Raw genomic sequence first — 16,929 nt, forward strand, 5'->3', positions numbered from 1 at the left:
AGCTCTGCTGAAAGGGAGTGTGGGGTCTCGGCAGACAGCAAATTGAACGTGAGCCAGCAGAGTGCCCTGGCAGCAGAGACAACCAGCCACAGACTGGGCTGCTTCACAAGAGCACAGGCAGCAGAGAAACACATCATCCTCCCTTCTCTCTGCGCTCAGGAGGCTGCAGAACACTGCACCTGTAGTTCTGAGTTCTTCAGCCCCTCAGCACCAGAGTGGTGTCACTACACCACAGTGAGCCCAGTGAAGGGGGGCTGGGGATTGGAGCATTTGCCCTCTGCAGAGAGGCTGCTGGAGTGGGGCTTGTTCAGCCCAGGGAATAGAAGGCTTAATTCAGGACCTTGTTCTGCAAGTGGGGTAGTTAAGTGTGGCAATGAAATTAGGGAATGTTATCCCCAATGTAATCGTCCTCTGTGAGAGTCTGTGACTCTTATGCTAGTCTAGGAGTTTTGGCAAAACATTTCTGTGGCAGATATTGCTGGAAAACCGTAATCAGTAAAAAACACCCAGTTCAGGCATCTAATCTAAAGATCTAACCTGTCAAACTGCTTGTTATATTGTTATGGACTTTTCTTCCTTTTCTTTTTCTCTTTTTACTAGAATTTCTAGTCTTGACCTGAGAAGGTTTCCAAACAACCTTCCTAAGGATCAGGAGAGGAATTCTGCACTTGATTCATGACAGGGATTACAATCTTTAAATTGCATATCCTGGACAATGTCCTTGATCTCTATCGAGCAATGAGTCCCTTTTACCAAACAATATTTAATTTCATGCAGTAACACAGCAGGTGAGCAAGGACCATTGACTTTTTATTTGCCTTTGAAGCTGCCTCTCTGAATTTAATTGTATTATTGTATATTGTGTCCAATATTTTGTAATTTTACAAGCTTCCCCAGAAGCATATCTTGACAATTTCTAGTTACTGTTGGAAATGCTTTCTATTGCATCTAGGCCTAACACAGAGCAGCCTGGACATGTGAGTGTGGTAGCCTAAATGAGTTATCAAGTCACCAGTCTTTGCAGCATACCTCAAGTTGCACATAAAAGCCAATTTTGAGATGCTTGGTTCTGTCCCACACAGAAAACAAACACTAGCACTATGTTATTTCTGGACAAGGGATCTGAAGCAAAGATTAAAAGTGATTGTTCTACAGGCAACCACACCAGCAGACACAGGACCTACCTGCACCCAGTTTTATTGAAAGATGGCCTAATTCCCTATCAGGAAAGTTACATGGCTGCTGTATTTTTTGTAAACAATTGGATAATAAATTATAGTAGCAGAAAAGCTACAGGCAAATACTTCATTAATTGGTGCTGAATCAAAACCATCAAAGCAGCAGCATGTAACAGCAAGTGATTATGTTGCTCAAATGTCATTCCTTTCAAGTGTGACAATTCAATTTGTTAAACTTTTTCATCAAAGAAAAATCAGAATGACAAGGCAGTATCGCCTTCTCTGAAATGTATTACTTCACCTATTTCTGCTAGATCTTCTTTTTTCCAAAATAAATATATTTTTAGATACCATCAAAACCCTTTACAATACTATTTTAGTCAATTGTATCTTGCTGAGGATGCTGCTGAGTTAAATAGTGACAGTGTTCATTGCCCAAATATCTCTTTTAGATACTGCTCAATACCTGCTTTTTATAGTTGGTTAGATTTTTGGAGTTGTCACTGACACTCTTTATAATTTTTCCAGGATAGAACATAATAAAGTGAGAGAGCTATCTGTGTATTGAAAGATTCTTTATGTTATATTGAATTACTGTGCCATTTCATTACTTATATTTTAAAAATCTCTCTAGACTTCCTTCCAACACACTCAATCTGGTATCACCAGCAAATTCTGACACTTAGTTATGAACTTTTCAAAATAACAGCTGATTTTCTGGAAGTAATACAAGATTACACATTTTAAAATTATTTTAAAGATATGGATTATTTATTCTTCTATTTGTTTTTCACTCCTAATTTAGAAGTGTACTGGAGATATGTCCAGAGGCATTGATATAGAGCAGTTCTTGCCTGAGTGCAGTCAGAACCACAACAGGGTGTTTCTATTGCATGAGCAGCAATCCCTCATACCACTTTCTTCAGAAACACAAAATAAAACTCTTAGAAATATAAATTATTTTTTCTTCATTATCTTACAGATTCTTTTACAGTATTCTGTTTGTGGCAAGAAATTAATATATAAACAAGATGCTTTTTTGGCCCTAATCTCACAATTCTCCTAATTTTTCATCTAGGATTTTTTGTTCTCCCTTCTCTGTTATTTGCAGTATGACCTTCAGAGAGAGCTCTTTTAAAGCCAGACTCAAATATGAAATATTGTAAAAACAAATAGCACAGGTTCATTACCTTAACTACTCAAATTTTCAGTTGCTTTAGAGCACTTATTTTCAGGGTAATTTATACTGGTGCTTCCCATGATTTCTCTTCTCCCTCTCTATTTTTCCCCTTCTCATCCTACAAGTGGAGAAGCAGCAGATGTTAAACATCAATTATAGGATGTGCTTTTCTCAGTTTCTCTTATAGAAAGAAATCAAGTTGTATATTTTGCTTTTATACTCAATTGGTCCACCTAACCAGCCCCTGCCAAAGATCATCACCCAGCTTGAGGAAGTTCTTCTATCACAATGTCTTAAAAATTCTCTATATTTCCCCCTATTTGTCCTTTAAATTTCCTCTCAAACCTCAGAATGTTGTTCTACCATGAATATTTATGGGAAACTCCTACTTACTCTGTCAGTGAAACAATGGCAGGATATAACCCTTACTCTGGTGTTCTGAATTTATATTCTGCTCTCTTAGTGCCACTTGAGTGGGATTTCCATTTTATTATAGGATTATTATTTTTTGGGGGCCTAAACATTCCCTTGTACCTTGTAATATTTCTCACCTTCTTGATTCCTGATTGTTCCAGTATATACATATTTTCCCCAAGTCTAATAAGGTACTTTTAAAGAACCTCCATGCTGCTTCTATGGATTTTAATTTCCTAACTTTCCCCTTCAGGCTATTTCTAACTTCCTCAATATAAAAATCTTCCTTTTTTGAAAAGTGCTGTAATATTATTACCTTATGGTAGGTTCCCACGGGAGGATGTTGAGCTTAATTATATTATGGTCGCTTTTATTTAGTGGCTCAACCACGTTAACTTCCTGGATCAACTCATATATTTTGCTCAAGATGTGCATCAAGACTAGATTTGCCCTTTCAGTATTCCATAGAGATTGTGATACCCTACAACTGAAAGCCCATGATGATGCCCAGTAATGTACCTCAAGTAATCAGTTGTTGTTGTGCTAAGATTTATCTGAAAACAAACATTAGTAGTGAACTATATGGTAGTTCTGAAAAGCAGATTGAAATATGGTTTGTCTTTGAACTAAATCCACTGCTTCTCTGAACTTATAAACATGACTTAGAAAGAATGTACACTGTTTTCCTGATTAGAAGTCCCTTCTCCTTCTTTTTTCCATTACTCATTTATTTCAACCCCAGTTTTAAAATCTATCTCATTAGAAAAGCATTCTCAATAACAGAAGTTGAAACAAATATAGACGTGTATCTTCGTTCAACACAGAGCTATTACTATTACATGTTATGAGAACACAATATTTGGTCTGTACTAGACTAAATTTCTTTATTATTTTAAATCCCAAACTGATTATCTTAAATTGAACTTTTCTTAAATTTTCCAAGAAAGAAATGTTTGCTTCATTAATGTTATAATTTGTGATTCACATTTTGAAAGAAAGCTAAAAATAATTTCTAAAATAGTGTGTCTTTCTGACATAAACACAGCTAACTTATATTTTTGCAGTTTCCAGGATTGTTTCACTTGTACAAAGCAGTAAAAGTATCCTGCTCTTTCCATTTTTCTCGTACTATAAGAACCAAGAAAGCAGGAATTTGTTTAGCTCATTGGCTCCATTTATCCCGAGCCAAGACCATGATCTTGGAAACCCTGTAACTTGGCTGAATACAGTACAAAGTTCTTTGCAAAAAGCCAGTGCAATTAGAACAACACAGTGTATGTTCAGTCTCAAAATTAAGACGATAAAGTTTCAAATAGCAGAACTGAAACAAAGTATCATGGACCCAGACCTTTAATCAGTTGAACACAAATCCTAATTCCACTAGTTTTTGATCAAATGAAGAATTGTGTGCTTGAGGACAGCCTTGAGAAAACACTATTCTACCTTTTTGTAAATGGGCAGAATTCACACAGAAAACAAGGAAACATAATGGAAGAAGTGCAAGTTTTGTGCAGTGCAGCCTTGGGAGCTTCTCTGAATACTCAGACAGAGGGATACTCTAACACAGCAATACCCTTTGCACTTTCTGCTTTATCACTGCTTACTGCTGAGCACCCATACACATTTGCTAACCAAATCAGCACACTGCAGATTCTGTTTTAAAATCAGTGCTTCAGTTTTGAAGCTGGTTTTTGGGGTTTTTTCCCCCCAAAACCTCCCTTTCACTGCATACTTAGAACTTCTAACACATGCATAAGACATTCTCTTCACTTTTATGATATCATCTGTAATTTCTACTTTGATTGTAATTTCTACTTTGATGAACTTAAGGAAATCGAATAAATAAATAAATAAATAAAATTCAGTGCCAAGGATTCTAGTTTATTATGCTTCAATTCACCTAAATTATTAATGGATTGTCAAAGGTACATTTTTGTTGTTGTTGTTGAGTAAAGGAATTCTCAGGCCTTATTAAATTAACTTTAGTTCTGCTCAGATTGAGAGTATTTTTCTTTCATGCATTTTGTTTGTGTTTTTTGTTTTTGACCATTCATATAAAATGATTTCAGAAGTTACTAGGTTAGTAAGGAGCAAATTAAGTTCACTTTGTCATTTACTACCTTTTCTTCCTTAGAACACTTAGTCCTGGAAGTTGAACTATTTATGTAGATGGTAAAATAAAATAAAATTTATATACTCTAATGAAATGTATATGCATTTTGTACAGAATAGGGGATTATTGTGGATTGTATAGAACTATGTTCCTTTTGGTTTTTATTTGTACCATATGAGTCTAATATACCATTTTAAAAGGAAAAAAATTAATGGACCATGTAATTTGTAAGGAGAATGTATCTCTACAAGAAGTGTAAAGTGTTGCAAGTTACAAAATGCTGACTCACTAAACTACAGAAAACCAGTTTTCAATGCTTCTTCTTCAGGGATGGCATTACTTTTAAATTAAGTAATCCACTACACATTTCTTTACCAAACATTTGTAAATAAAGGGTTTGATCCAATTTTACCTGCAACCTTCCCAGCCCCACAGGCCTTTGGAGAAACATGGATCCTGTCTGTGAAATAGTTTTGATTTTCCCCAGTGAGGGAGAACTAACAGAGGGGTAAAACCCCACAGGGGCGGTTTCTGTGGGGCAGTTCCCTAATATCCCCTACTTTTGGATTTGTCTGCTGCTTCAGACTTTGGATGTGATGTTTGGACCTACCCTGGGTTTGGCAGGGCTGTGATCTTTAAGTCACTGTAGGGGCAAACTGGGGTAATCTCATAGGAGGTTTGTTAAGGTTTATTTAATCTTCTGGTTTATTTACACAGGCACACACCTGCTTGTTACACGAGAGCACTGTGACTTCTTGTTCTTTCCCTCAAAAAGTCACTGGAGCGATCCTGTCCTGATAATATTGTCCTGTTGTATCTTGTAAGGCCATAATGGGGAAGGAAAACAGCAGCAATGGAAGCTACCACCATTTCACAACACTTCCCTTCTGATCTCAGATTCTACTGATTTGATGAGATCTTTAAAGTGCTCAAGGTTTTAACAGCCCTGGACATGGTCTGCTACTTGATAAAGAGAGTCAATAGCGCCTGGTCACGTCTTCAACTCGGCCTCTGTGAGGTGTACAACATCATTTTGCATTCATTACTAACCATTAAGCACCCAGTTTGTTATGGAGAGGTCTGTATGTATTTTCTTTAAGGAAGAGCTCAAGTAAGTACTTTTCTAATGTGGTTTGATATTAAAAAATCTCTTCTCATTTACAGTACAGCATCACTCAGATCCAGGCATCTACTACCACTTGTGTGCTGTCTCTGGGCTGTTAACAATGATTGAGAATCCAGCTGATGGAGATTCACCAAATTTTTAAGAATGCCAAAAATATAAAAGTTTTAGGGTGATTTACTCCCTCTTTTATTTCTTTTCAAGGCATTCAGTTAGCATAAAAATAATGATTATTACATAAATTAAAGTTGTTGCAATTCAGCTGTAGGGATTGCAATCCAAAGCCAGTGAAGATAGATCAAGGTTTTAAAAAGTATCTGCTGTAAATTAAAAACAAATGGTTGAAAGTATTTTGCAGACCTCTCTCCCACAGATTGTATATTCCATTTTCCAAATTAAATCTAAGAGAGAATATTACTTTATTGAGATTTATGGAATAATTTTTTTAAAAATTCCAGCAATATGAGAATGTAGGCAGACACTGACAATGAAGAAAAATAAGTGTCAGCTACTAAGTGGTTTCATCTTTTGGAGTTTTTATGTTTTTGGTAATGGGAAAAATTAGTTCTGACTGCTTTTTAAAGCTAAAATTATATATAAACCATTAATTAGGGGCAGATCATTTGTCCAACTTTTACTGCAGAGGGGATAAAATGGGTGGAAAACATGATAATATACCAGTGCTCTTTGGAGGAAGTGTTCCTCCCTCAACCCAACTTGCTGATCCTGTCTGAGGAATAAGACTTAAGATCTTGTGAGAAAATGTGTGTAAGAGGCTATAAAGGAAAATTGTTCTCTGGCATCTGGGGGAAATATATATAGGAATAGCACTTGGGCTGTATTAACTATGAAAGTAAATGTGTTACTCAATTTTTCACCTCTTTCAACACAAACACAGGACCCTTTTTCCATGTGGCACAGTACAAGGGATGTAACAAAAGGAAATCTGATGGACAGGAAAGCACAGGGAAGTCCCAAGGACACAGGACTGGTTTTGAGAGCTCCAGTATGTCATGGACTCCCTGAAGGATTCTTGGGACCTCATTACAGTTTTTGGGGTGTCCAAGAGCTTAAAGGGATGATGAATCCTGGAGCCTTAGTGGACTGTTAAACCTCCTCCCATTAAAGAAAAACATGTGGTTGAAACTGTGTTGGCTAAAAACCATGGAATTTTCTGCGTAACTTTATTCCTTCTTTGCCATTTTGTGTTGGCTATCATGATCTGCCTGTTATATTTCAGCAAACGCAATAATTTCCTTTTAATTAGATAATTGCCATGTTATTCATTGGTTTTGATCACTTCTAAATTCAGCTTTTGGTTTTAACAAATGTAGTTTCAGAAGATGATGGATTTTTACATTTTTTAAACCGCTAAATGTTCAAAAAGGATTTGTACACATAACAAAATTAAAGTAGGGATTATCTAGCACTGTGTGTGGGATACAGCTATAATCTATACAGAGCATGGAAAAGAAACTGGCATTCTCAATTGCACTGCACACATCTCAGTAATAACAGGGTATGAGGCATACAATTTCATGGAACACCCACAATGAAAATTATTCTTTCCAAACAGAGAATTGTTTTGGAATAAGTTAGGTTAATTGGCACCATGGGATTGCTCTCAAGGAAACACAGAACATTAAAATCTACACATGTGCATGTAAAATGATAAAGTATTATCTTCTTTCCCCTCTCAGCTCCTCAAATCTGAGACACGCTACCCAAAATCAACAGAAACTATTATGTTTTGTTGATTCAAATTTCCTCAGAATAAACTGGCAATTCTTCATCTGGTCAGCTTACAACCTGAGAGCCACTGCACTGTTCCACAATTGCTAGCTTGAGTCTGGTTATCTAGTGCAGTCTCTCACACAAAAATAGAGGTCTCTAGAGCTTTTGGCACATGCTTTTTAAATAGTGAGAAACTTGATTTGCAACAAAGCTGTATGGTGCTAAGATACAACCTCTTTCAAAGGCCTGTTGTGCCCCTATTAGTATTAGAATCAAAATCTGCAAATAGTTAATGAGAAATCCAGGCACGCTTCACTGTCATTATACAATCTTCGGTTAAAATGTATTTTACAGTTTCTGAACAGAGTTAAAATATATTAAGTCCTCACAACAGTAATATCGCCCTCTCAAAAGTTACTAAGAACTTATCACTGATGAAGAAAAAAAATCTTCCTTTTCATGAAGAAGGCTGAGTTCTCATGCAGACTGTTCTGCTGTGTGCATTGTGCCTGTTACTGTTTAAGATCACTATATGATATTCTATGTGGTTTATCTTCAAAATGTCCTGATTTTTTTCACATTTGGCCATTTCACACCTTAACCATTATTTCTTTCTGAGTTTTCTGCTCCAATTATGTCAAGACATTTAAAAGCAATTAATTGGTGCCTAGAGGGCAGGTCACAGGTGAGGTGTGGCCTCAACAATGATGTCTGTTGTGCCACAGGTCTGACTGCTGCTCCACCTCTTGGATGAGTGAGAAACCCCCATGTCCTGTGAGCTGACATCACTTCACCTGCAGGTCCTCTGCTGAAAAACAGACTTCACACTTCCCTCTGCAGTCAACAGGATAAATCAAGGTCTGTCATTTTTGCAACAACACAGGCAATGTTGTATTTCAGTTTCTCACCAAAGACATGCTAGAGTCCCCCTTTTCATACACTGAAAGAGGCGTTCCAGGACACCCAAGAATACCCCAAAATGTATCACTGTTACATGCCAATGATTTTATTCACCTTGCCCCCCCCACCTGGGCCTATGCACATATCTTACATGGATTTACCATTTCATTACTCTTAGAAATACAGGAGCAGGACAGCAAATAGAGTTTGCACTCAGCTCTGGTGCAATTAATTGTGTAGAATGCAATTAAAATGAAATCTTGATTTGTTCATCATAGAATATGTCATACTTATGTTCTGTGCCTCAACGTTGTTATTTCAGAGGACTATCCCTATTCATATAGAGATGAGAGCTTGGTGAGGTAGGACAATAAGAACAGAGTTTTCATAGTTTGTTTCCAAATAACTCTGAAGAATTGCAGGCCCATTGGGTGAAGAAGGAAGAAGTTCAGACAGGATCTCTCAATTGTCCTTCCAATGCAGCGTGGAGAAAAATACAACCTTCCACTGCTCTCCTTTCTCTGCATTCATCAAAATAATCCCTTTTGGGACCAATTGGTCACGAATTTAGTAGCCACTGTAAGTTTGGCTTTCAAGGGAGCAGAGAGCAAATAACCTTTGTGGAGAGCAGAAGCTTGTGCTTAGTGGAGGAGAGCCCAGCTTGTTATGATGTCAGGACAAAAAGTTCAAGAAAGGTTCATTTATTTCAGCTTCATCCATGTAAGTGTTCAGAGGAAAATAAATTGAAATTGCTGGACTTGGATGGAGAGATTAGCATGAATTATGTGAATTGTGGTATTCTGTCAGTAACATAAATCCTCTGGATATCAATAGACAGTGTATGTGTTAACTTAGAACTATCTGTGCATCAACAAGATGCAAGAACAAATGTACACATGCAGTCAAGAGGAATATGTGAGAAGTTTTATCAGTGACAGAACTGAGCAATGCAGCAAATAACACAATCGACCTGATTCCCACACTAAGTTTTAATAAGATTATGTCCCTGTAGTTTTCTGTGGCCACTCCTCACTGCACAACCTCTTACAAGCTTCTTGGAGCGGGTTTTTCCAGTGCTGGAGGTAGTGGCAATTTAAAAAAAAAATTGATTGTATGTTGAATGACCTGATTAATACATATTCATGTGATTAAATGTTACAGAATCATGGAATCATTAACGTTGGCAAGGACCTCTGCGATCATTAACTGCAACCATTAACCCAACACCACCTGTTCACCACTAAACCACGTCCCCAAGAGCCACATCCACCTGCCTTTTGAACACTTCCAGGGGTGGTGATTCCACCACTTCCTGGGCAGTCTGTTTCAGTATCTTGACACACACAGGAAGGCACAGTAGATGCTTCACTACTAATCATGCATGCCAGCAAAAAGATGCCTGTGGCCACCAGATGCTCATTTGATCCTGAGAAACTCTGGAATAATTGGCTCAGAGCAGCACAGTTAACATATTTAATGCCTGACAGTCCACTCCCATACTCTTATACTGAACATATGAATTGCTGTGTTCCACAGCAGTCTTCATGGCATCACAGAAAATTCCTACCTGAATCACTGGATCACTCATTAATAAGATTCTGCAGGACTGAAAGCACTTGTGCTCTGATATAAAAACTACCAAAGCACAGTGAGAGATATATCTAGCTTTCAACTCATTTAAAAGGTGTTACTTGGAAATTTGCTGAGCATACACTTAAAATAATTATCAGATATTTCTATGGAGGTTTTTTTTTTCCCTGCAAAGAGAACTGACTGTTAAAATATTTGTAAGGAATTAAATAGGAATATAGCATTTACAAAACTTTGGGAATTTAAAAACTCACATAAAGTAGTCTTACTGATATTAATTTGAAAGCAAGATGAACTAAGAAGGTGACTATGGCTTAATATTTAGGGGAAGTTTCTGTTTAAGTCTTTCTGACAAGGAAAACCATAGTCTTAAGTCAGAGAAGGAGGTGACAGAGGTCAAGTTTAACTAATATATTCTCAACAGTAAACTCTGATACCATTTAACTGAGATTTTCTGTCCCTTTTCCCTTCCCTTCCCTACCCTGCCCTTTCCTTCCTCAGAGACTTTGCCCTTTATCATGATATTCCCATGAGATGCACGAGAAATATTTTATTACTAGCTAAAAAAAAAATATAAATAACTGAGTCTCTACACAAGTGCAAGTGGTAATTGCATAATGGCAAACTGAAGGACACCCATTTTGCAGGGGTTTCTGCTCTCAGCACTGTGTGAGGCAAAGTGCAGCAGAGTGCAGCCGTTCTTGCTGGCTGCACAATTTATGACCCCGTAGCCAGCAGATACACACCAGAGCTGCACCAGAGCTTAGTCACAATCAAAAACAAAACAAAACAAAACAAAACAAAACAAAAAAAAGCATTAAACTGAAAATAACCTAAGGATCAGAGATGACAAGCAACTGAACACAAAGCCCTGCTGCAATTCTGTACCTAAAGAGCTCGTTCAGTCAGTGGATTTAATAAGTAGAAAACGATCTCCTAACTACAGGGGCTGGATTTTACCTTTGGCAGCAGTAAGATGTAAACTTGGCCACTTTGTACAGTTCTGAGGTCCTTCATTTTAAAAGGATTTGGGGAAGTTGAATGATTATAGGGAAGGACCACAAAAATGATTTAAGGACTAACAGTTGCAGCCCAAGAGCTACTTAGCTTTTCAAAAAGTATCCTGAAAGGTGATTATAGCATTTAATTCCCAAGAGAAGTGGTAAGTTCCTAATTTTTTTGTTGTTGCCAAACCGTACCTTGATGCCTTCCCTTCTGAACAATATATTTTAGACCAATATATTTTAGACCAATACAGGTTTTTGGGCTCAGGAGAGAAGAAAGTAAGTGAAAATTGATGTAATAGGTTGTACTACATTTTATGGTGATTGATGCTAACCAAAAGGTTTCCAAACCTTAGGAAATAATACAGTTAATAAGATAAAATACAGTCGCAGGAGTATGACAAGTTGGAGAACTGCTACAGCACTGATCCTTTTTCTTTAAGTTAGATACAATCTTGAGTACAAGGTGACTGGACTGATCTTGTAATAACAACTTGTTCAAGACTGTTGCATCCCCAGAAATCATTAAAACCAAGTGCTTGGAATGTTTTTGACACTTCTTTTTCCCCTGCTGAGTGCACTATGGGATTTGCATTATACTTTTGGAGCCTTTAATTATTTTGCCTAAATTTTGACAATAGATTCAGACACTAAATTTTCTAGATAATTTATTAAGGTCTCATTAAATGCTACTTGAAGTGTTACCATTATTAGTTCAATGGCTTCTCATTTCAACATTCTTCCTCTTTTCTACTTGGCAATAGTTGAAAACAGAAAGAAAATAACAGTAGTGAAAATCAGACTGAAAGAAAAAATGGGTTCTAATATTTTTATTAAAAATTTGTCTTTGCTAAATAACTTTGAAGGAAGAACTGCAAAATGTTGCTCTGCAACTAACAACTCTCTTCACCACAACATAATGGAGCATTAAATCACCAAAACAGGGAGCAGACTTTTAGTGTGGGTGTTTTATGGTTTTTTTGGTAAAAGGGTCATTCTTTTTTTCTGTATAAACTCAGGATAGTTTGCAAAATTAATGGGTACATTAATATATTAGGAGATCAAATCAGTATTTTCTCCACTACACTGGGCTAGATATTGCTAAATAGTTGAGCCATGAGCATGGCCTAGATCTGAGTTACAGGTCCATGTCTAACTCATGTCCTTGCCCAGCTTTGAGGCAAGACCAAGGTACACAGCTTTTTCTTGTCACCACATTCCTGACATGGGGGAGAAGGTGACAGGAGGGGGTTAAAATTCTTGATTAATATCCAGTCATGGATTCCAAACAACTAAGTTAAAAAATAGATCAAAAAAGCATTCCTGTTAACTGTGCTGACACTGAGTTTTCGAAACTAGGAGATGTGCAAAGAAAAATTGGTTCTTAAGATTTTTTTAAAAAAATCTTCAGGAATCCTGCATCTAATGTTCTCTTGAGTATGGCCACCAAGAGCACAAGTCAACATAATCCATTCATGGAATCTATCTCTGTTATGAAATACTTCTTCACACTTGTGCTAATTGCTTCTGAGATACTGGCAGCAGATAAAATTATCACTGCTCCTTTTAAATTTCAATTCTTTAAAATTAAATCATGTAACTGTCAGTAAATATACTGCAGCAACAATTTCCAAGCAGTGAACCTCAGTGACTTCAATGAACATTAAAAGCCCATGGACCAATAAAACTTAGGCAAAGAGTTGTACCACTCTTCTTATTTTATGTTTATATCCACAGATCTTCCCAGGAGTGATGGACAAGAAGCAGGTCCAGACAATCCTATTGATGTGCTTAGGGCAGCAGGGCCAGTGAAGAAGCCCTACAAACTTGCTCACAGCAATGTTAGGGACTCCAAATGAATTTCATCAACACAGGGACCAGTAGATCCATTAGAGAAACAAAAAGGCATCTTTTTAGGAGGGAAACATGGCTTGTTATACATGCAATCACCTCTCTTCCTCTGTTTTTGTACATTATTTTCCTCCTTATCTGACTGCCAGTGCTGTAATGAGTGAAATGTGTTAGTGAGATCAGAACTAACCTTTACTTTTATGAAGGGAAGATATCACTTCAGTTTCTTAGTAATATCAGCCTCAAGATAGTTTTGAGTTGATTCTTTGGAACAGATTTGCTACTTTATGACATAATGATTTTATCACTGCTAAATTTCCATTTGACATTAAAAAAAGAAGACAAAATCAACCACCACTGTATTATTCCATCTATTGGCATTAAACAGATCTTATTGGGACAGCTGTCCAAAATTCTTCTCAGAGGCATCAATTTGTATTACCTTTGATTCAACCACAGCTGCTTATTAGCATTACCATTAGCATTGTCATTATCAATATTATAATTATTTACTGGGTACAACATATGTCTCTAGAAGTCTGAAAAAATATTTTTGCTGTCACTGAGTTCAGTATTTGTATATCAGGTACAGAAAGAAAATAGCAGAAGCTGCTGTTTTCAGACCCTTGAGTAAAAGAGCAAATTTTTACACTTCTTTTGAGGGAAAAAAAAAATTGTTTGCCTTTTCTTGCTATTATTGCTCCAAGGCTGGAAAACAGGTGAGTGGTTTTTGCTTTCTTCAAAGTGTGTACATACAAATTCTGGTATACTATACATGTTTCCTGAGTGAGCACAGAGGACACATTCCATGATGTTGCACTGTGCAAGTTTTACACAGTGGTTTGTTGAGTTTTTTTTTAACTGCTGACTGTTCTGCACTGCCTGCTGGAAAATCATCTATCTTCAGAATATTCTCCATTACTGATTTCTAGTACAGAAGTGTGTAACAGTTAAGTAAAACCAAATACTCTATTAAGTAGGGACAATGCTGCCATTGCCACAGTGATCTCCCATCCTTGTGGGTAAGGGAACAGGGACAATGATTATAGGAATCAGACTGCAGAGGATAAATGTAAAAATGTTTAAGAACCCTTGTTTTAAAACTACCATTTTGGTTATGTGGGGTTTGGGGTTTTTGATTTATTTATTATTTTATATAATGTACTCATTCCACAAATTCTTTACTCTTTCTGTTTAAGAGCTGGAGTCTTGCTCCTAAGCAGATTCCCTTTCTCCTTACCTGCAAAATAGCCTCCATTCTTACCAGCCTACATTAAACATGCAATACAACTTTCCTTGGTCACTGGACTGTTATCTTAGGGAATCAAATTAGGATTTCTAGCTTAGAAACATCAAATTATTTACACAAAATGTTACAGTTGAAACAGATCCAGTGTAGAGCATTATATGATGGTTAGAACAGTATAGATTGAAAAGATCAGGTCACAGATTTAAAACAGAACTAAAAGTTGAATCTGATCCTGAGGGTACCTTTTGAGAGTCATATCAAGCAGGTTAGTGCCTGTTAAGAAGCATGGAAAATCAGTTTTCCATTTAGCCTTGTCTCTAAGTTGCAGCTGTAAAAGTTTCCTCTAGAAAGGTTTCTTTGGGACCACTAAAAGTTCTGTGGAAATTTCACTGTCAGTTTTCCACAAGTACAAGTGATGAGAACTTTTGGTTAAGAAATATGAAACAGCCTTAGATGGCTGCTCAAAAACACCTCTGATAAGTCCCTTCTGTTTGGATATCTTGAACATAATGCTTATCTGCAGGGGCAGAAAGGGAAGCATTCAGCAAAATATATAATCATATAAAGTGTTTTTTTTTTTCCTGAAAAAGGTGCACTATGTTTCATTGCTCTCTTTTTCAACACACACTAAAAACCTCAGAGATTTTCTCTCAGAAAAGTTTATCCCAATTGGCCTCTTGCCCTTATGGCTGGAACAAAATTATGAGTTAACATGTGCTATGGCTTTCAAATTGATCTAGTTTGTCACAATTATTATTTAAGGTCCCTCTGTCAAGAGTATGTCAATATAACTTTCATCCATGAAGGCTTTTTGATACATAGTCCTGACTGGTCTAGACATAACCTGATTACAACTTAAAACTTCTTTATATAGCTGGATTTCACTTGCATTACCATTCTGAATTGTGACAAGAAATCGACATGGAATAATACTTGACAGCATTCCAGAAGTAAAATATCTTCTAACAGATTTACGAGTTTTCCATTGGTACTTACCCCATAAATGTAATTCCTCACCTCCACTTTCCAACATATTCCCATCAGTGCCCATTCCCCACTCACTGCCCTGGCCATGAAAGAGTTCCCAGTGAGCAGGATGGAAGCTGTTCATCCTGCCAACCCTCATGTCTGAATTTAGTGGGTCGGTCACTTTAATGTGCCCCTCCAATAAACGCAGCTTTAAAGCAGCCTCCCACCCAGGGAAGCTTGTGCTACATTTGGGGTTGAGCCAAGAGGGAATGAGCATCCCTGTTCTCTCTCCAGGGCATCCCTGAGCATTCCCAGGCCCCCTCCTGTGTCCAGCTCCTGGACATCACTGAGCACATGGGGGAAGGGGAAGCCCTAAGGCAAACTTGCTCCCACTGGCACCACAGCAAAACTCATCTGAATTCAATGGGATGGGAATGAGCTCAAAGGATGAAAATACAAAGATATTGCTGTGGAATGCTGGTGCTGACTAGTTTCATTTGAATTTAAAGTGAGGAAAAAATGAAGGGAAAGAAAAAAGTTTGATAGGAGTTACAAGATGCTGTTTTCCCTTCCCACTACGAGTTTTCATTTCTTTGCCAGAAAGAACTGTGGTGTCTCTTGTCATTACTCTTTTTTGTTATTAAAATTTAATTAACATCTAAAACCTATTCTTCCCATTTCTCCGATATACATGCTAAAATATAAAAAGGTAGAGGTAAGTATAAAATCCAACCTTTATTCCACTTTGAACAAGCTTGTGTATATCCAAAAAAGGTTCCTTGAGTATATCTCCTTCGGGAGTGAAAATCTTCACGTATCCTTCTTTCTCAAGAATAAAGAGGCGATGGGATCCATCCCCACAATGTACTGCTCCAACAGGCTGCCTTAGTCCACTCACAACCTCCTGAATACAGAAGCAGTTGTGCTTGTGTTTTCTAAAGAAATTTAAAGAAATAGTAAGACATTTCTTCTCTCTCAGAACCATGACACAACAATGTCCCTAAAAAACAGAATTACTACTCTGCAATGACATTAAAAACAGGTTTATAATAAAACATTTTTTATATGCTAATGTGTATAAATTATTTCCTTGAATGTATGCCAGCACATAATACAGAAAATCACTTGAGGGAAATTTGGTCTGCATACAAAAAAAGAGAACATTAAATAAACTTAGATCCAAAATGTAAAGCACTGGGAGGGAAAAAATTGGTGAAAGAAGAGAATAATTTAGAAATACAGAATTTCTACTATAAAATAAACACAGAAAATTCCACCACTTGGATAAAATTTGGCTTCTAAAATCCATTTTAAAATAATGACTTATGATGGAATAATCTAATTTAATTATTTTCACAGAAAAAAACCATGAATGAAATAAACTGAAGATCACAACATAAATATTTGACTAATAAACTTATCATAATTGTTTTGTAATATTAACGTTAGGTACAGATTACTTCCCAGAACTACGAATGATCCATGGGCTGGATGATAACCAAGATCCACAGGGTGGATCAGAGCAGGATTCTAACACCTTTTCAGCAAGGCAAATATCAAATGGTACTGAAGTGCTGAAGCTCATGTAACTTTCTTTTTTGACGTACACTAGCAGCAGCAAAAG

The 16,929-nt window shown here is 36.9% G+C and overlaps 1 protein-coding gene across 1 annotated transcript in view; it reads right to left on the reverse strand.

Moving 5' to 3' along the window:
• Window positions 1-16,929, reverse strand: part of LOC116996330 (hedgehog interacting protein) — a 75,593-nt gene that overhangs the window by 42,431 nt on the left and 16,233 nt on the right. Inside the window, exon 4 of the mRNA XM_033059788.2 lies at window positions 16,039-16,240. Coding sequence (XP_032915679.1) covers window positions 16,039-16,240 — 202 coding nt within the window. The remainder of the gene's footprint in view (window positions 1-16,038; window positions 16,241-16,929) is intronic.

Source organism: Catharus ustulatus, chromosome 5 (assembly GCF_009819885.2).
Source record: "Catharus ustulatus isolate bCatUst1 chromosome 5, bCatUst1.pri.v2, whole genome shotgun sequence".
NCBI lineage: Eukaryota > Metazoa > Chordata > Aves > Passeriformes > Turdidae > Catharus > Catharus ustulatus.